General features: G+C 39.2%; 3 protein-coding genes across 5 annotated transcripts; 1 reads left to right on the top strand and 2 right to left on the bottom strand.

Moving 5' to 3' along the window:
- Positions 1-1,821: 1,821 nt before the first annotated feature.
- LOC133745805 (chaperone protein ClpC, chloroplastic) lies at positions 1,822-7,114 on the top strand. Its single transcript, XM_062173940.1, has 10 exons — positions 1,822-2,039; positions 2,689-3,262; positions 3,393-3,508; positions 3,604-3,726; positions 3,840-4,025; positions 4,165-4,380; positions 4,614-4,831; positions 5,107-5,182; positions 5,279-5,368; positions 5,646-7,114. The coding sequence occupies exons 2-10, from the start codon at positions 2,698-2,700 to the stop codon at positions 6,822-6,824; spliced, it is 2,769 nt and encodes a 922-aa protein (XP_062029924.1). The 5' UTR covers positions 1,822-2,039; positions 2,689-2,697; the 3' UTR covers positions 6,825-7,114.
- Positions 7,115-8,161: 1,047 nt separating this feature from the next.
- On the bottom strand, positions 8,162-14,734 carry LOC133706478 (dual specificity protein phosphatase PHS1). Of its 3 annotated transcripts, XM_062132014.1 has the most exons (12): positions 14,335-14,734; positions 14,042-14,110; positions 13,769-13,911; positions 13,480-13,684; positions 13,173-13,349; positions 12,904-13,064; positions 11,358-12,438; positions 10,783-10,929; positions 10,428-10,655; positions 9,755-9,912; positions 9,287-9,640; positions 8,163-8,971 (listed from the first exon to the last, which is right to left on the bottom strand). In XM_062132014.1, the coding sequence occupies exons 1-12, from the start codon at positions 14,392-14,394 to the stop codon at positions 8,890-8,892; spliced, it is 2,865 nt and encodes a 954-aa protein (XP_061987998.1). In that variant the 5' UTR covers positions 14,395-14,734; the 3' UTR covers positions 8,163-8,889. The 3 variants fall into 3 exon arrangements, with proteins under 3 accessions (XP_061988000.1, XP_061987998.1, XP_061987999.1); XM_062132015.1 differs by lacking the exon at positions 8,163-8,971 and having other exon boundaries at positions 9,032-9,640; positions 14,335-14,733; XM_062132016.1 differs by lacking the exons at positions 13,769-13,911; positions 14,042-14,110; positions 14,335-14,734 and having other exon boundaries at positions 8,162-8,971; positions 13,173-13,364; positions 13,480-13,615.
- A 1,072-nt stretch (positions 14,735-15,806) lies between these two features.
- LOC133745926 (serine carboxypeptidase-like 45) lies at positions 15,807-19,397 on the bottom strand. The gene is made up of 11 exons (XM_062174087.1): positions 19,106-19,397; positions 18,915-19,016; positions 18,729-18,824; positions 18,405-18,497; positions 18,232-18,311; positions 17,838-18,119; positions 17,630-17,754; positions 17,429-17,530; positions 17,201-17,318; positions 16,789-17,117; positions 15,807-15,906 (listed from the first exon to the last, which is right to left on the bottom strand). Exons 1-10 carry the CDS (start codon positions 19,359-19,361, stop codon positions 16,968-16,970), a joined length of 1,404 nt encoding a protein of 467 aa, XP_062030071.1. The 5' UTR covers positions 19,362-19,397; the 3' UTR covers positions 15,807-15,906; positions 16,789-16,967.
- Positions 19,398-19,670: the final 273 nt, after the last annotated feature.

Genomic DNA, 19,670 nt, shown 5'->3' with positions numbered 1-19,670 from the left:
AAGGAATGAGTTTGGGTAGGAAGAGTTGAGAGAGAGAGAGAGGTGACGATCAAGAGGCCTTTTATCCCCGAATTTGATTTGGCTGCTAGAAGCTTTATGTTATTGATAAACTAGAAATGTTATTAGCATGAAGGAGCAATAGACGGTTGTATACAACCTTTTATGTAGGGTGGTTTTAAGAGAATATATGGGTCGACGGTTCGGGCCTAGTCATTGGAATGCAGCTAGTTCCCCATTGTCAAAGCCACTGAAGGATTTTCTTAACCCTAAATGTTGATGGGGCATTTTGCCACACCATACCCATGGAAGGTTGTGGCCCAACTCGACTAACCTATAAAGGCATGGCCCATTGAGCCCACCTAAGCTTCAACAAACTCAGACCAAGAAGAAAAAAAAAAAAAACTACTTGTAGATTATCATTAGTGGATCAACGAGGCCGGTGGAATTCAACATTGATAGAGAGTGGTTTCTCATTCTGAACAAAATTCGGTTCATCTTTGTAGTTCGACGACAAAACATATAACATTACATCTAGTAAAAGAAAATGAGATTTGAGCTTGAAATCTCTATTAATATTCTTGTTAGAAAAAGTCAAATGTTAGTTTAGTCGGCACGGAACTTCTAGTTGATGAATATGCATTGAATTTTCGAACAAATTCATAAATTTGCCTCGGTGCAATATTGGACACCAAAAAATCTGTTGTGGATTCCTAGTACGACACACCATGATCATCCCACATCTACCTATTAGCCCAAATATGGCCCTCATAAACCTCCAAAATAGTAGGGACTAGGGAATCCTTTTCCTTTCATCAAATGAACAATGTTTTGTTTTGGAAACAAATAGAAGAATAGAATTGAAAAAAAATCTAAATTATGGTCGTTGGAGTTACAACAAGGCCAAAATTAAGGCTGCCGCCCCATTAGGCTAACACTGCTTTGATATTTTTTGAGAGATACAAACAATCAAACCCATCCTAATCATTGGAATTTGTCAAACAAGCCCTTAAAGGCATTCATTTAGCTCCATTTAGTTTTCTAAAAAAAAAGAAAAAAAAAAAGGCCTCCATTTAGTTTGTTTACTCCATTAAATCATTAATATTAAAAGTTTTCCACTAGCTCAAAAAAAAAATACTTAACTTACTTAAAAATTAAATTTAGATATATTACTCTGCTAATGCTTTGTTCAAGTAAAAATTTGTTTACATGGTTTGTGGTTCATTTCAGTAGTCCTAATTTTTATTTATTGTTTAAATGTAATCTTACGATCTGTATCTAATTTAACATAATGCGATTTATGTTATGAATCCACATGTAGTAATGTCATCCTAACATGTTTAATATAAATCTAGTTGACCAATACTCTATTAATCATTTTGCATAGATTTTGCTCTACGCAAAGAAGTAAGAAAAAAAAAAACTCAATTTAGTGTGAAATAAGATTTCCCAATAAATCAAAACTTAAAAAATGGGTGAAGCAACCGGTCTCGTGTACGGCTCTGCTACAGAGCCTAACAGCGACGCATTTACATTCGTTCCCATGCACCTATTTTCTGTGGCCAATAAAGACCTACGTTTCGAGGGTAAGATAGTCATCTAACAAAAGATCTCGGGGCAAGATAGGGACTTCCCCCGACATTGACTTACAGATAACCCCGGAGGGTCTAAAATCTCACACACCCTCCTACGTGGCCCCATCTTCCACCCTCCATTAGTCGGACGCAGTGTCCCGTAGCTTATCGGGTGGGCGATGGCGCATGAGCGGTGATGCAGGCGTACAGAAAGAAAAGGCTTATCATTTATAGAGAGAGAGAGAAGGGTGGGAGAGAGAGAGGAGCTTGTTGTTTAAGACCACACCCCTCTCTATCTCTTACTGTTTGGGCCGACCATATCAGAGTAGTGCTAAGAATAGGGTCTCTTCTCGTCTCTTCTCTCTGCTGAAGAAAGACCCTTCTTCTCTTTTTTTTTTTTTCTCTCTCTCTCTTTGAACTTTCCTTCTTTTTGGGTTGGAGGTTAATCCCACCACCGAGCGGGTTTAGGTGAGCCTTTTCGTTTCGTTTCGTTGCGCAATGGGTTGTACGAGAAATTAGGGTTTTTGGGTTCGGTTCTGTTTATGTGGATTTGGGTTTTTCTTTTGTTTTGTGATTGATGGAATTTTAAATTTCTATTTGTTGGATTGCTTTTGATTTTTAGCTCTGGATTGAGTATTTGTTTTTCTGTATCCCTGGGTATTTGAGATTGAAGATGGTGGGGAGCTAGGGTATTGTTTAATCTGTGATTTTGATGGTGTGTGTATGTGTAGTGCTTGTAGTTTATCCGTTAGTTTTTTCCATTCCAAATGTTTAGGATTTTTCAAACTGAGATGGGCTTTAGGCTCTAGGATATGTTCTTTGAGATTTTGTTGGATTGGTCGCTGCTATGCTGGTTTTGGTGATTTTGAGAAGCCTAATGTAGTGTGGAAAGAATCGTGCGTTTTTATGAATATTATGGTAGTCAGTATGTATAGTTGATGTTGATAGGATTCGGGAGGGTCGCACTTTTTACTGACTGCATGTTCCTTGATGAATTTGAGTACCATTATGCTTGTAACATTAGTGTTGAGTTATTACTCAAGTTGGTTTACTTCATTTTCTGTTTTTAAGAGTTTGTTGGAAATGCCTTCTAATCGGAGTTTGCTCGTTGCTGTAGGTTGGAATCATGGCTAGGGTTTTGGTTCAGTCCACGAATATTCCCGGTGTGGTTGCCGGGCGAAGGCTTGGCCAATCTAAAGGATCTGGAAGTGGTAGAAGGTCGACCAGGATGATGTGCACCTTACGAGCACCTGCGTTGAGACTGAGCAGTTTCTCCGGACTACGCAGTGTTAATGCTCTAGATATTATGGCGAGGCCTGGGCAAGACTTGTATTCTAAGGTGGGAGTAGCTATCTCCTCCCGGCGTCAAAAGGCTAGCAGATGTGTGCCTAAAGCCATGTTTGAGCGCTTCACAGAAAAAGCAATAAAGGTGATTATGCTTGCACAAGAGGAAGCAAGGCGACTTGGTCACAACTTTGTTGGTACAGAGCAGATACTTTTGGGTCTTATTGGTGAAGGAACTGGAATTGCTGCCAAGGTCCTTAAATCTATGGGAATCAATCTTAAAGATGCACGCGTTGAAGTGGAAAAGATCATTGGAAGGGGTAGTGGCTTTGTTGCTGTTGAAATCCCATTCACTCCTCGTGCAAAGCGAGTTTTGGAACTGTCACTCGAGGAAGCTCGACAACTGGGTATATTCTTTTCCCTGTTCTTTAGATATCTTTAACAAAAACATGATAGTAGCTAATAAGAAGTTTGTCTTATCTAAATTATTGAGGTACCTTTTGGGCTAACTAAGATACCTTATCTGGTAAATTTCAGGCCATAACTATATTGGTTCTGAACACTTGCTTTTGGGACTGCTTCGGGAAGGTGAGGGTGTGGCAGCTCGTGTTCTTGAGAATTTAGGCGCTGACCCCAGCAACATTCGCACACAGGCAAGCTAGTGTCCTTTGGCTTTGTCTTTCTTTCTGGAGTAATTTGTCACAAAGAAATTAATAATGTAACTCTTTTTTGGTTTTGGTTTGAGCAGGTTATTCGTATGGTGGGTGAGAGCACAGAAGCTGTTGGTGTTGGAGCTGGACAGGGAAGCAGTGGCAACAAGATGCCAACTCTGGAGGAGTATGGTACCAATTTGACTAAGCTAGCAGAGGAGGTAAAGTAGGGGCAGCTTTTATTATTATTCTTTATTTTTTTTGTCATGTTGCTGTATTTGCTGCTTTTATTTTGAGAAGACCTATTTAATATGTTTTATTCGTGCATTTTCAGGGAAAGCTGGATCCTGTTGTTGGAAGACAACCACAAATTGAACGTGTTGTCCAAATTTTGGGCAGGCGGACGAAGAATAACCCCTGCCTGATTGGGGAACCTGGTGTTGGGAAGACTGCTATTGCTGAAGGTCTTGCTCAACGAATTGCAAGTGGTGATGTGCCTGAAACAATAGAGGGAAAGAAGGTGAGTGAGTTTGTTTGTAATTTTCAGCAAGCTTATGCTGTCGCAGCACGTTCATGTTATTTTGAAAAATCAATACATTAGGTATACATTGGAGAGCAATAGAATAACACATGTTACCTCCCCACCTGCTATTCTATAGGTTATCACTCTGGATATGGGTCTTCTTGTTGCTGGTACAAAATACCGTGGAGAGTTCGAGGAAAGATTAAAGAAGCTGATGGAGGAAATCAAACAAAGTGATGAGATAATTTTGTTCATTGATGAGGTGCACACTTTAATTGGAGCAGGAGCAGCAGAAGGTGCAATTGATGCTGCCAATATATTAAAACCAGCTCTTGCAAGAGGTGAACTGCAGGTAATTTTTTTGATACTATGCATGGATAGAAAGAACAAATTTTGTTTTTTCTTGGTTTATTAGATTCTATATTATACCTATTTGATATTGGAGAATGCAATTATAGTTCTGGTGATTTTTGCCGTTCAAGCTTTATATATATATGTACTGGTTTTGGGTGCTTTGGATTCTTGGTGATTCAAGAATGATGGTGTTTTTGCATCCAAATATTGAGTTTTACATCTATGCTGCAGTGTATTGGAGCCACCACTCTAGATGAATACAGAAAGCACATTGAGAAAGACCCAGCATTGGAAAGACGTTTTCAACCAGTTAAAGTTCCTGAACCATCTGTGGACGAAACAATACAGATTTTGCGAGGGCTCCGGGAGCGATATGAGATCCACCACAAACTCCGGTATACTGATGAAGCTCTAGTATCTGCCGCTCAGCTATCATACCAGTACATCAGGTAGGCATCCCTCTGTGTCATGTTCATAGTAGAATCTATATTAATCTTGCATACCTCTTGGACATTCTGCTGTTGATGGATCCAGTAGACATTGTTGTCTGGCTGGAAATTTAGCTTGTGCAATCAGTGGTGTATTAAGTACTCAATTAGCATATGTATAGAAATTGATTATCATCTTTTTTTTGTTTGTAGTGATGCTAGCTACTTCTCTCCTCCAATGCATATCTAGTTAATTAAATAGTTTTGTTCCTGATTGACAATATTGTTTTCTACAGTGATCGCTTTCTACCTGATAAAGCAATTGACTTGATTGATGAAGCTGGTTCTCGAGTTCGCCTTCGTCATGCACAGGTATGACCTCACTTTCTAGTTCAAAGTCCAGACAGGCATCATCTTTTTATCTCAGGGATTTTTGAGTTGACGTGACCTATTATATGATATCGGCAGCTACCTGAAGAAGCTAGAGACCTTGACAAAGAACTGAGACAGATTACCAAGGAGAAGAATGAAGCTGTTCGAAGCCAAGACTTTGAAAAGGTATAGATGTTTTACATGTGCTTTGGATCGGTATGTTTGCTGAAGTTGTAAACCACTCTTTGTTGCAATTATACTATGAATATGATGAACCAGATTAGTAGTGAATCTATTAAAGATTGCGGCTAGAAATATTGGTAAACTTTCAAGGTGATTTAGAGTAAGATGGTTATTAGAATTGTTCATGTCCAGTGTGGTAGATTAGAACTAAAATATTTACTTCTGATAATGTGTCTCGGAAAGCTTCAACTGATTAAGCTGACAACACTATTTTGGACAGGCTGGGGAGTTGCGTGACAGAGAAATGGACCTCAAGACACAGATCACAGCTATAACAGAGAAAGGCAAAGAGATGAGCAAGGCTGAGAGCGAGGCAGGGGATGTAGGACCTATGGTAACTGAAGTGGATATTCAACATATTGTGTCCTCTTGGACTGGTATTCCTGTTGACAAAGTGTCAGCTGATGAATCAGATCGCCTTCTCAAGATGGAAGAGACCCTCCATAAGCGGGTTATTGGTCAGGATGAAGCAGTCAAGGCTATTAGTCGTGCTATTCGTCGAGCCCGTGTTGGACTGAAAAATCCTAATCGTCCAATTGCCAGTTTCATCTTTTCTGGTCCAACTGGTGTTGGAAAATCCGAACTCGCAAAAGCTTTGGCTGCATACTACTTTGGCTCTGAAGAAGCCATGATTCGTCTTGATATGAGTGAATTCATGGAAAGGCACACTGTCTCAAAGCTTATTGGTTCTCCCCCGGGTTATGTTGGTTACACCGAGGGAGGTCAGCTTACTGAAGCTGTTAGACGTCGTCCTTACACGGTGGTGCTTTTTGATGAGATTGAGAAGGCTCATCCAGATGTCTTCAACATGATGCTTCAAATTCTTGAGGATGGAAGATTGACTGACAGCAAGGGCAGAACTGTGGATTTCAAGAATACACTTCTGATCATGACATCAAATGTTGGAAGCAGTGTAATTGAGAAAGGAGGCCGACGTATAGGATTTGACCTTGATTATGATGAGAAGGATAGCAGTTACAATCGCATCAAGAGCTTGGTGACAGAGGAGTTGAAACAGTACTTCAGACCAGAGTTCCTAAATAGGTTGGATGAAATGATTGTCTTCCGCCAGCTCACTAAGTTGGAGGTGAAGGATATAGCAGATATAATGCTGAAAGAGGTTTTCGAAAGGCTGAAGACTAAAGAGATAGAGCTTCAAGTGACAGAGAGGTTCAGAGATAGGGTGGTGGATGAAGGATACAATCCAAGTTATGGGGCGAGGCCTCTAAGAAGAGCCATAATGAGGCTTTTGGAGGACAGCATGGCTGAGAAGATGCTAGCAAGGGAGATTAAAGAGGGCGACTCGGTTATTGTTGATGTTGATTCTGATGGAAACGTAACTGTGCTCAATGGTAGCAGTGGTTCTCCCGAATCTTTGCCAGAGGCTCTTCCCGTTTAAAAGTTGACAGCGCCACTTCTGTTCACCTTTTGCCAATATGTTTGTATTTTTTCATTTGAACTTTCTCTCGTTAAAAATAGTCTGTTTTCTTGAAAAGTACTAGTTGGTAGTGGTAATTGAAAGCTGTTTATTGATGCTTGACATGACTGATCAAGGCTGTACCGGTTATACAGAAGAATAGCATGCATAGTTCAGTCTCAGATGGTAGGGTTAGTATTTTTTCTTCTTCCATACTTGCGTTTGGTTGTTGGGAATGCTGGTATTTATAATAAAAGAACGTAATTTGATCATTGTGTAGATGGCTAGCTGAATTCTGCAATTTTATCTGCTTGGATATTTCTGGAGTTTTATGCTATTAGGTGATCAAAGCTGTATGAAATTCACATTTCTTTCTAATAGTATGGATGAGACTACTGTAGTGGGATGCCGTGGTTTGTTTCTTTGTTAGCGAGGAATCTATCATGTGCGTTAAATGTTACAGGTATTGCCAATCCAGAAGGTACTTCTGAAGCGGGGCCTTGATAACAAATTGCCACTCCAAAACATTAACCAGAGTTTCAGCATTTCTAGAGATGGATTTCGTTTACTAAAATCATCCATTCAAATCTTTTTGGATAATACTGACCATCAAAATAGTCGAAAAAACTTTATGCACCTATGAATTGAAATTGTTGAATGTCAAATGCTGTAGGGTCAATGCCACCCAAAAGGTAATTAGCTCATTTGTTCATGATACATTTTTACTCCAAACCACCACTCCTAGTGTACACGGAGACAAGGCTCCTTGATTGCAAGACTACTATATCATCTCTACTGCATATATACAACAATGATCAGCAACATCAACTTCGGGAAATGGGGAAATGATCATTTACCCGATTTTAGGCTAAAAATTGCTCACTTGCTCCACCAACTGTTTTTTAACCCCATTTACCCAAAACACTCTAAGGGATTATTTCCCCTTTACCCAATTAATTCTTTTTTATTTTTTTTTGAGACTTTTTTGCCCTCTCCTTCTTTTTCACTTAGAGGGAGAAGTCATCCTCCACCTTGCCGGCCCCTGGTGACCAGTGGCAGGGCGCCGGCGACCGGTGACCGGAATCCGGAGAACGCTGACCGGAATCCGACGACCGGTGACCGGTGACCGGAATCAGGCGACCGGTCCCTAATAATATCCAGTAACCATATTATTGCCCCCCAGTAATCATATTATTGCCTCCCAAAAATCATATTATTGCCGTCCAGTGAATTGTATGAACTCCCAAAACCAAAATGAATACACTACATGCACAATTGATCAATTTATAATCATATTATTGGCTCCCAATAATCATATTATTGCCCCCCAATACAAAGTCCAATGTCTCTACTGCCTCCCAATAGACCACCAAAAATGCACCTTTTTGTAGGATTCACAGATAATTTGACTTTAATACAAAGAAACCAACATGTAACTTATCAAAACACCACACTATAGTGATCCCTGTCCCTCGTATCAAAGTCTACTGGGGGCCAATAATGTGTCTACTGCCCCCCAGTAAACCATCAAACAAACCCCACAGTTACATTGCAATGTCAAATTACTTACATTGTTGAACAGATAGTAGATCATTGGCCTCCAATCCAATAGACATTTAAAAAAAAAAAATGCTATTCCTTGCAAAAAAAAAAATTGAACAACAATACTTAAAAAAAAAAAAAAAACGCAGCAACTGGAGTAATCCATGTCACTCCTCCGGCGACACCAGCAGCGCCGTCGCTCGACCCAAACGAACGAGGACCTGTAGCGCCTGGGATATGCAAAGAGAGGTGCAATGTCTCTGTGGCCGAGCACAAGAACCGAGGTGAGGAAGAATTCTTACAAGTCGGGGGTGGACGCCGACATTCCTATCCGACCCGAATTCCCACATCGGGACCAGCGCCTGCGGGAGCTTCCAGCACGAGCAGCAGCGACTGGGACGATGGGCTTTGACGGTGGGCTCGAGGTCGGCGAAGATTACGCCTGGGATATGCTTGCCGGCACCGATCTCGGAGAAGAAGATGGTAGGCTCGAGTTCGGCGAAGATTACGCCTGGGACATGCTTGTCGGCACTGATCTCGGAGAAGATGGTGCTGAAGGCGTCGTGGCTCGGCATCTGGCCGTCCGGCTGGGAGAGAGAGAGAGAGAGAGAGAGAGAGAGAGAGAGAGAGAGAGAGAGAGAGAGAGAGAGAGAGAGAGAGAGAGAGAGAGAGAGAGAGAGAGAGAGAGAGAGAGAGAGAGAGAGAGAGAGAGAGAGAGAAATCGGTGAGGGGGGAGAGAGAGAGATTAAAATGAGGGTAATTATGTCAGTAGAAGTTAGATTGGGTAAATGGGGTCAAAAAACTCTTAGTGGAGCAAGTGGGCAATTTTTAGGTTAAAATTGGGTAAGTGGTCACGGCCCCAACATTTTATAGCAATTAACAAGAAGCTTGGAAATCCCTACTCTTCAACATCTGAATGAGATCTTTGTGTGGGGCTGACACTTCCACCTCGACTGATTTTTAGTACTGTCAAAGCCTTTTGTATTTCCATTGTCATTGCGCTATCCACGCTACCAGACGATAGTTTCTTATGTGATTTCTGTAAATGAAGCTTAAGAGAGCTGCTACTCAGACCCGCATTCACCCCACAGATGGGGCAAACTTTCATCATTGGCTTCCGCTGATGCCACTCCATTGAAACTTTACCATGCAGTTTCTTATCCAAATTCAACAAGATCTTCGCAAACCCATCGTTGGGTTGTGCTCGGCGATGAACCTGCTTTAGAGAATTCCATGCTTCTAATAGAGTGGAATTCCTGCACCACAGAAAGATCACTTATATGGCAGATCATTTCGCAAGGTAGTCTTATTGCAACATACAAAAAAAATGAGGAGGTTCCATATCACTGTATATTGCAGTTTTTACTTACTTTCTGAGCATTAGGTATGCAAGCACTAGTGTAGCACTTCTACTTTTTCCCTCAAAGCAATGGACTAGAACCTTCCCTCCTGTTTCTTCAACACGATCAATAAACTCAACAGCTTCATCAAAGATGTTGCTGATGTTGAAATCTTCACTGTCACATATCTGTTCAAAGAGGTAGTCTAATGAGGACAGTTCAGGTAGAAAAGTATAATGAAAACAAAAAATATACGAGTTGATGAGGATCCCAACAAAGACAACACTCACCAAAATATGACTAAGTAGACCAAATATTGGATACAATAAATAGAGTCACATAATGAAACACACTAGTTTGTAGGGGTTGTGCCCTTGATCATGAATTCACGATACCACTATCAGAGAATATGTCTAATGAAGCAAACTTGAATTCTAGATGTACTGGAATAAGGGCTATGCTAGGTGTGACCTCTTGAATTGATAAGAAGGTTTAAGGAAGAAGTGAATTGCTTTTTCTTTCATTCTATTTTGCTAAGTGATTTAAGAATATGCAAATGGCTTCGTGGAGCTAATATATCATGACATAACCTAACCTTCACATGGGCTGAAGAGATGTGTAAAGAAATAATTGAAAAAAAAAAAAAAAAAAAACCTAAATGAAGATGAACCAACAATTGGAAAACAAATAAGAAACCACTTACAGAGAAGTTTTTGTACTCAAATAGATCAGGAAACTGAGAATCTGACTGTCCAATTTCATTGGAACACAAACATAATATATGAGTGATTCCTAAGCGTTGCAGTGTGTATACAGATCGTGCAGCAAGCGCTCCACCAATAAACAGGCTACTTGTGATTCGAGATGGCCTCTCTGTATTTGCAGCCTCAGATATCAATGAAATTCTCTCGAGAATGTGCTCAAGTCTGACCTGTTAATAAAGTTGAAAAGTGAAAGAAAGAAAACGGGAAGACAAAAAGAGAAGGGACAATATCTTCTCAGCAACATCCACCCTGAGCAGTGTAATACATGTTTAATTGTACAAAAAAAAAAATTACCTTCAATTCATAAGCGTCAACTACGCCGTTATTGTCACTACCCTCAAAGAACCCAGCATTAAAATTGTTCTCCTGGCAAAGTTTGACTGCATCGCTCTTTAGCATTTCATTCCACTGTTCCAATTCTTTGTTCGTTTCAGCATCGACCTGAGCATTGTAATATTAAAACTTAGAAGTTTGTATTAAGAAAGGACTCTATCACATAGCATGGAAGATGGAACTCACCCCTCCCAAAGAAAAACTCTTAAACCATTATCTACATATATCTCCTTCTGTTGTCTGATTTACATGCAACTACATTATCTAGTGTACTAACATGAAAAGAAAGCAACCCTGAAATCAAACATACAATTCCCCTTGACAGTAGTATTATTTATTATTTATTCAGACAGAAAACACTTGTACCCATGATTTTATCAAAAGTGTGAGCTCTGAATATCAGAACTATGAATACTTGAATAGCACTATTAATATATCAGCAGATGAATTCAATGAGCATTAAACTTCTGAACTAATTCCAGATATCATTATCTGTAGTATGATACAAAGTACAGTTTTCTATTAAGATTTCCAACCTTGGCATTTTTATGAAAGTCCCGGAGCTTTGCTGTCAAACGCAGACTACGGAGGGGATCTGAACTTGCACTCCCTTTCCAAAACTTTCCGTGCCAACTCTCCCGTGACATAGGAGAGCTGCAGTCACAGCTTTCTTTAAGTCCTGAAGTTGAAGGCCTTGGAGCAGTTCTCTGCAATTCGGAATCACTAAAATCTGAATGGTTCTCATTGACAAGCCTCTCCTTACTTGGTGTAGAAGGAAGATAACCACTTCCGGCAGCTTGTGATGGAGACTCAGTAACTACCAAATCCTCTTTATCAGACTCCCCTATTTTATCTATAATATTGAAAAATATACGTATCAAATTCTCCAGTTTTTGATGAAGTGTGAGTAAGAAGATATGGAATCCCTGCAGATCCCTGAGAGCACATTTGAACCCACTACGGAACCCTTGAACAACCGAAGTCATTTCCATTGCTTGTGTATCAGATGCATCAGTATCTTGTAACGGAGGACGTCCTAATTTCCCTAATGTTATGTCATGTAACAGATTAGAGGAGTATTCAGAATTGTTCAGTAGTAACTCAACCAACTTTGGATAGATTTCCTGGTCATTTGCACGTTTTCCAGCAGGAGGTCGACGAGGAACGCCAGAATCAATAGCCACAACTGGAAAATCCGAAAACATTAAATCATCTGAGAGTTGACTCTTTACACTCATCTGACTAGACCTTGGCGAATCCATAATGTCAGAAAGATCAGATTTCTGTGGTACCAATGCTGTATTATGCAATCTGATATCTACAGAAGTTGCCCTTCTATCCTTTTGAAGAGCTCTGATCACTCTTGGTTTGTATCTCTTGATGGCAGAATCAAATGCTTCCTCCAATCTGTCCATATTTCCAAAATCCATTTTGTCTGCAAACAATAGATTTGCCGAGTTTCCACGCCATCTGAGCTGACGGCAAGGTAGTCTATCTTCATTTCTGATGACAAGGTCCAACATCAAGATCCTACCAAGAGAAGCTGCTGTTTTCTCTGCAGTTTCCTTCACCTCAAATACACTTGAGCTTTCAAGTAAAGGAGATCCGTGAACATAGCTGCATAAATGAAAGATTTGATCTTCAAAACACCATATGAAAGATCCAGTTATCCACTGCGAAGCATTTTATAATGCTGCACATCATGGAATATCATGCTTCGTCATTAAATCAGTATTATAAGTATACAGCAATGGCTGAGGACGAAAGAGAACATGATCTAGAGAGCCTAAGGAACATGTTAAATGTATATGTAATGAGCCTAGCAATCAACACAGTTTTTTCCATGGATCTAACTAGACACATAACAGACTCATGAATCTATAGAAATGCTTCCTCAACTGATATTGAACTTCTGAAAAATAGTACAATGGATAAATAAGCCTCTGTAGAATACACTCACATTTTTCAGAGCAATATATTGTATAACAAAATCAATTGACACTAGATGGTGAACAAAAGCACAAGCATTTCATGCTGCAAAGTAACACCTCATCTATTTAGTAAATTGCAATCTTAGTATACCTCATGAGCAAAAGGCATCGGCTAAGTTCAAGAGCTTCCAAAAGTTCCGAACATGTCATTTCCCCACATTCATCTCCTTCTGAAGCTGCTGCTTCCCTTGCTTTTTCTGCTGCTTCCTTCATCTGGAGCCACTCCATACTACAATTATGTATGACTCTGGCCTGCAATGTCCAACAGAACGGTTCAGGAGAAAGATCACAGTAATAACACAGAGAAGAAAGAAGCATTATGGCAAACATAATAGGATAGCATGATTGAAAAGGTAAAACCTGTGGAGTTCGAACTCCAAGCCACTTTGCAAATTCGTAACCTAGACGTTCAGACTGTGTGGCCATCCTCGATGAGGATATCTTTATAACAGCCGCTGCTTCCTTAGAAGAGTTATCATCAGTCCCTGGCTGGTTGAAAAGGGCAAAGAAAACAACTCCCCCCGAATTCACGGTGACCTATATGCAACAGAACTGAGAGACGATGAGGCAACATTTACAAGTATATAAATAATAATGACACACTTCTTTGATTCAATCCAATAAACATAAAATGATGTTCCATATGTAATTAAAGGGGATTGCTTACCTCCAGCGCTTTGTTCATTTCATCCTCAGACTGATCATTGCTACTACTATGTTCAGTGTGGTGAAGTGAAGAAAGCCTATCCCATGAGAAAAAACTCGACTCAATGTCCAATGTAGCAGCTTTACCAAGTCTTTCCCAGAGATTGACTTCTGTGGTTTGCTCAGGCGACGCAGGACCTTTCCAGTCCTCACTAGACTCTCCTGCACTGAATGCCAACCCAACCATGATGACTACTATGTTCCACATTTCAATGCACATAAACACAAGATAACACAAAGTTAACACCAACCTAGCAGGCATTGTGTCAAGCCTTAATGGGCGGCGAGGGAAGCCAGAGGAATGGTATTTGGCACTGCGTTTACGGACCAATTCCAGCCATTGAGTGATTTTGAAGGCCGGTCCAGACGCAATGTCACCCAACATATACAAGACCTACATTCCCAAACTACATTTTTACATCAACCATTGTTTTGTTTCTCCAAAATTCAGTTACTGTCAACATTACACACCAGCATTTCAAAACACAAACTATTCAAATTCAAATCACTCAAAAGTAACTAACCCGGGAAGTGACGGTGAGAGGCAGAGGAGCCTCGAGGTCGTCAGATCCAGGGTCCAGATCCCCGTCTTCCTGCAATTTCAGCATAACCCAATTCGTTTTATCTCTAAAAAAATCAACCCCAGTAAAAAAGATTGCAACTTTATACAATGCGCTGAAAACCCAGATCCCAAAAATCACAAGAAATGAACCCCAATGTAAAATAAGCAATAGGGTACAAGACTTTGATGATCTGGGTTTAAACAAAAAGTGGAAAAAAAAAAAAGAAGAAGAAGAAGGGGTTTGGAAGGGAATACCTGGACCTGCAGAGGGTTGATGATTGCAGGCTGCTCCTGCTTTTGCTCCTGTTTTGCCATAATGTTTATTTTTGGGAGATTAGTTTTTCTTTAGAATAGATAATGAGAGAGAGAGCTTGGAGTCAGTTTAGAGAGAGAAACAGAGAGAAAAGGAAAAAACTGGGAAAAGCAGTTTGCTTTATTTGGAAGTAAAGTTGGCGCCTTTTCAGGGCTGCTCTTCTCAACAGTTTAAATAGTCACTGTAAGAGGTGGTGGGGGAAGTGGAGGTTACTAGTGGTGGTGGTACTTGTTTGGTCTGGAACTCTTAAGATTTAGATGGGGTTTTGGGAATTGGTAGCTGTTGCTGTTGCTGTTGCTTCAAAGCTATGCTATGATGAGGAACACACTCTTTTGCTTTGGCTCAGCATAGTGCATTGTCTTGGGTTGTTTATTGTACGTAGTGATGGGGTTTGTATGTTTATAATATAGTATTGCTGAATCCTATAAATATCCACCGACTGTTTTGAGATTTAATTAGGTGTCGTTCTTCTTGATCTCCAACGGTTCTTTTTCTTCTTTTGGTGGAAACAAGAACAAATTTTTCATTGCTCAGAACTCAGAAGAATTTATTGATCTACTAAGCAAAATCGTCGCATATATGTCCTATCTCCAATGCTCGACTTGATTAGGTAGCTGGTCAAGTATGCAAATTGATAAATACAATTGACATTAAACACAAAACATCTCTATTTAGACAACACATAAGAAATTCGGTCATTAATAGGATAATACTTGGTTAACCATAGTCAATAATAAAAAGACACGTGTCTATTTAATAAAGATATTACTCATAGTTTATTGCGGTGGAATCTTCTTCACATTCTTATCAAACATTTTTAGCTGATTATTGGACAATTGTTTTATTGTTGTTGGCTATATACGGCCCCAATAAAGGATGTGCAAGGACCAAAACCGAAAGCTAAGTGATCCATAAGGTGCAAAGACGTCCTACGTGATATTACTCTTTAGCTTTTGGTTTTGGTTTTGGTAGTTTTGATTCCAGTTGTCAAAGAGGTTATTGGCTCTAGTGTTTTGTACTAGTCTTTTTTTCTATAAAAAAAATATAAGAAGACGTCCTAAGTGATTATGGATTTATAAAAGACTAATCTAAGTATCACATTGATACAAAATTTCAAATTCAGGTAGTTTTTTTATAGTTGTGCATCATTTGATAGATGACTTTTCGAGACGTGAAACTGTATTTCAATAGATCTTATTTACCGCTTTTTTGTTAAATAAATGCCAAAATATGAGGTGGGTTGAAATTCTAATACCAAGATAAGATCGACTTAGTCAATTCATTAAGACTTTATCTCAATATAAAAATCATTGTATACACAAACTTATTATGTTAGGAATAGTCGATTCAAGTGACTAGAGAGCTCAAATCTCAATAAAAGCAAAGGTTGACGAACAAACCCTAGCATTAATTTATTATCAAGAAAACATTGGAAACCTTTTTAAAATATAATTTCGGAGATATATCCTCAAATCTCATGCGAAGATGTCCTGACCCGGAACTCTAACATTAGCCTTTGACTAGAGGTGGCAAACGGGCCGGCCCGGCCCATTTTAAGCGGGCCTAGTCGTGCTTCGTGCCGTGCTTGGGTCGGCCCATTTATTATCGTGCCGGCCCATTTACTTAAACATTAAGCCCGGCCCGGCCCATGGCCCGAGCCCATATCGTGCCGGGCCGTGCTCGTGCCGGGTCAATAACGGGCCGTGCTCGTGCCTACTCACTATAAAGCATGATTTTAAAATCTTAATTTGAACAAATAAAAATTAATTTTATTTAACTATTTAGAAAATTAAAATAAATTAAGTTCTACAACGTTTTTCTTAATCTTAGCTTTTTAAGATTAGATTTCTAATAATTTTTTATATTCCACTATAAGAAAGAAAGAAAAAAAAAAACTCAAAATATATTGTTTTTAGTATATTATTGTGAGATTAATCTTTATTAATATAATGAAGATTTAGTATCTATTATTCTTTCCTTCATTCTATAGTTGTATTATTATGAGATTAGTCTTTATTAATAAACATATATTTAATATTTAGAAAAAATACTTATGTCAAAACAAGGATATAATGTTTTGTTTCATTATTTTGACAATATAAAAGAAAGCATTGGTGGAATTGTCATGAGATTTTAAATAAAAATGTCTCATATTCAAATCTCATCATTGTAGTTTTTTAATATTTTTAAAAACAAAATGAAATTTTGTGTTTATAACGGGCCGGCCCACAATATGTCGTGCTCGGGCCGGGCCAATGGGCCAATATTCTTAGGCCCAGCCCGACCCGTTATTCTAACGTGCTCGGGTCGTGTCGGGCCACTAACGGGCTTGGTCCGTGCCGGGCCGCTTTTAAGCGTGCCGTGCTCGTGCTTAGTGGCCCGTTTGCCACCTCTACCTTTGACTTTCAATTAAGGAAATACGGTTCAAACAAAGTAGAGTTTTATTATCACCTTTTGCATTTCGTATAAACAAAAATGCCGTACTGTACATCTCACAAATTGGAACATGTCTTCAACAGTCATGCATATATATATGACTTGCAGATTAACTTGCACACCAGCTTAATAGTGGGTGTCAGAATACTAGAGGTAGAGCCCTGCCTTGAAGAAATGACTTGAATAGCATGAGTGATCTCTCAGGCTGTGAGAATGGAGCTTCGTGAGAGGCACCTCTGATGGTTGCAAATGAAAGTATGTTCCCATAAACTTGAGTCCATCCACCAACCTATACACAATAGATCACAAATTAATCCACTTTATAAAAGGCAAATTCCTACAATGAGAAATATAATTAGCGTTGCAAAATACCTGTTTTCCCTGAAACCAAACTCTATAAGGGACAGTGGTGTTCAGTCCTAACTCCCTTGCCAATCTGTCGACCAATGTTCGGCTTCCCGTCAATGGAATTGCAGAATCCTGATCTCCACTGGATTGAAATATTTTTTTTTATTTTTTTTATCAAGGTTAATATTATAGCAAATGGAAGTAATTGCATGCATGCCACTGTTAATTTGATAAAGATCATGACGTAGTTACCTGTAAACTAACACCGGAATTCCGGCCTTGACAATAGATCCAACTAGTGAGATTGTAGGGATTTCCAGGTCGAGCATTTGGTAGTCCAAAATGCTAGTATCACTATATACAATAAAAAGTATAAGATTTTTGCTTGGTAATTAAGAAAATGTAATTGTGTATATAATCTTAAGTACGGTAAAACTCGGTAAAAGGAATTACTCGCTGCATACATCCCATCTTCGAACCCCTACAAGCTTAGCATGGAGAGCCTTCTGCACATCTTTTCGGTTCAAGTAACTTACAATCTTGTCTTCTACACACACATCAATCCTCTGTGTCATTTGCTGCCACATTAATATGATCGAAGAGTTAGAAGTGTAAGAACAGAAAAGGCACATTATATAGTTAAAAGTGTGAGAAGGCTTACGTTGGGGCTTATAGCCTTTGACTGTGAGAGCACAGATGAAATGCAGACATCAAGAGTGACATCATACTTATCCACAAATTTACTGGTTTCTATGCTCACTTGGTTCATAACTCTTGAACAAACAGGTGAAACCGAGTCTCTATAGTACTCACTCACGTAGCGCGAATAGTTGCAAACAGAAGTGAACATTCTGTATGTTGAGTCTGATATTAGTCCATGAGACCAGAAATACTCAGCTCTTGAATTTAAGTCGGTGGCGAATTCTAGGACAGGGTTACCCAACTGCGTGTATACATATATAGTTAGAGAGTTCATATGTAAGTTGCTTGGTACTGTATGAGAATTGTTTGGTTTTTCAATCAAAATTGATAAGTCATGAACTTCTTGTACTCACAGCTAGTCCTTTTAGATTGAACAACTTCTCTTTGCTGTTAGCTTCAACCATAAGCTTTGCAAGTTGAGGGATGTAGTGACCTGGTATCAAGAACCAGCTACAAATTAAGTAAACAAAAAGGGATGAAACAGTAAATTCTAAGTAATATAGAGTGCATGCATGAGAGAGTTTACCTGCATAACTTTCTCCAGTTAGAAACAAATCTCTGTGCTTATATTGAGGGAACTTGTTGAACCAGCGTTGTAAGAATACAAGATTGTCCCTGGCTTAAGAAGTCAAATGCAGACACAATATTCAAATATCAAGATAGAAAGAGTTTGAATCCTTCATGGGAAGAACAAAACAAAAGTTACGTACGGCGGATATTTCGACAGAATTAATGTTGTAGATGTCACTATTTTCAAAGCCTAATGAAAGAAACAAATGCAGAAAAGTAGACAGAAAGCAAGAAGCTAAAGGATGAATCTCTATGTATTTGAAATTTGCAACATAAATACCTGTTGCTTCATCATCCACTGCCACATCGTTGGAGCTATGTCTAGAATAAGAGAATCCCACACCAACTGGTGTCTCTAAATACAACATATTAGCCTCTGCAGTATCAAAATGAAAAAAAATAAAAAAAAGTATATTAGTTACCAAACTATGCAAGAAAAATCACACTATCATTTTCATAGCATTACCTATATTCCAGCTGTACTCATTTCTAACCAGGACTTGACCATCTGGTCTAAAAGGTCCATTTTCAGAGAAAGCCCCTACTCCAACAGAAGAACAACCAGGACCTAAACGAAACATAAATTAGCCCCATGAAGAAACCACATTGTATATTTGAGTTTACATTGAAGAAAGCAAAAGGGTTAGTGTCACAGACCTCCATTTAACCAGAGGACCAAAGGCTTTGAAGCTGGGTTTATTTCTGCTTCAGCAAAGTAGTAAAATAGAGCTTTGTGGTTTTTCTGATGATCGCCCACAGAAATATAACCTGAAAAGTGTTGAAAGTCCACACTGGGTTGTCCTGGAAGCCTAACTATCTTGTGATCATAGTGATGAGATGAGGACTCAACAAACTCCATGGAAATGAAGCACAGCTGAAGCACAAGTAGTAGAGCCATTGCCATTGTCTTCATTGTTCAGAGAGAGAGAGAGAGAGAAGGGTGGTTGAGTTTGGCAAAGTGGAAAGCAAAATATAAATGTGAAGACTTTTGTTTTTATGTTATCATTACAGTTGTGGCTTTTTGCTTGCAGGCCTGAAATCGATGGTGTTGAAAGAGACACAATCACTAGGGAGTGAATCTGGTCTGTGCTTATTTTTGTTGAGTGAGTCAGCAGCACTTATATAGTTTGGTCTTGTGAAGTTGAAATGAGCAATATTCACCAAAAAAAAAAAGTTGAAATGAGCAATAGATGGAATCTTGAATGCTTTAGATTAATATTCA

The sequence above is a fragment of the Rosa rugosa genome, chromosome 4 (genome assembly GCF_958449725.1).
Source record: "Rosa rugosa chromosome 4, drRosRugo1.1, whole genome shotgun sequence".
Taxonomy (NCBI): Eukaryota; Viridiplantae; Streptophyta; class Magnoliopsida; order Rosales; family Rosaceae; genus Rosa; species Rosa rugosa.
The sequence above is the reverse complement of the archived record's forward strand: the minus strand, read 5'-3'. Positions and strand labels throughout refer to the sequence as shown.

Coding starts and splice junctions, on each gene's coding strand:
- LOC133745805 (XM_062173940.1), top strand. CDS start 2,698: ATGGCTAGGGTTTTGGTTCAGTCCACGAATATTCCCGGTGTGGTTGCC. Junction 4,832..5,106: donor CTATCATACCAGTACATCAG/GTAGGCATCCCT, acceptor TGTTTTCTACAG/TGATCGCTTTCTACCTGATA. Junction 5,369..5,645: donor GAAGCCAAGACTTTGAAAAG/GTATAGATGTTT, acceptor TATTTTGGACAG/GCTGGGGAGTTGCGTGACAG.
- LOC133706478 (XM_062132014.1), bottom strand. CDS start 14,394: ATGGCAAAACAGGAGCAAAAGCAGGAGCAGCCTGCAATCATCAACCCT. Junction 13,912..14,041: donor CTCTCACCGTCACTTCCCGG/GTTAGTTACTTT, acceptor TTGGGAATGTAG/GTCTTGTATATGTTGGGTGA. Junction 10,930..11,357: donor ACTTTCATAAAAATGCCAAG/GTTGGAAATCTT, acceptor TACAATGCTCAG/GTCGATGCTGAAACGAACAA.
- LOC133745926 (XM_062174087.1), bottom strand. CDS start 19,361: ATGAAGACAATGGCAATGGCTCTACTACTTGTGCTTCAGCTGTGCTTC. Junction 19,017..19,105: donor GGTCCTCTGGTTAAATGGAG/GTCTGTGACACT, acceptor TGTTTCGTTTAG/GTCCTGGTTGTTCTTCTGTT. Junction 18,498..18,728: donor AGTGGATGATGAAGCAACAG/GTATTTATGTTG, acceptor TGACTTCTTAAG/CCAGGGACAATCTTGTATTC.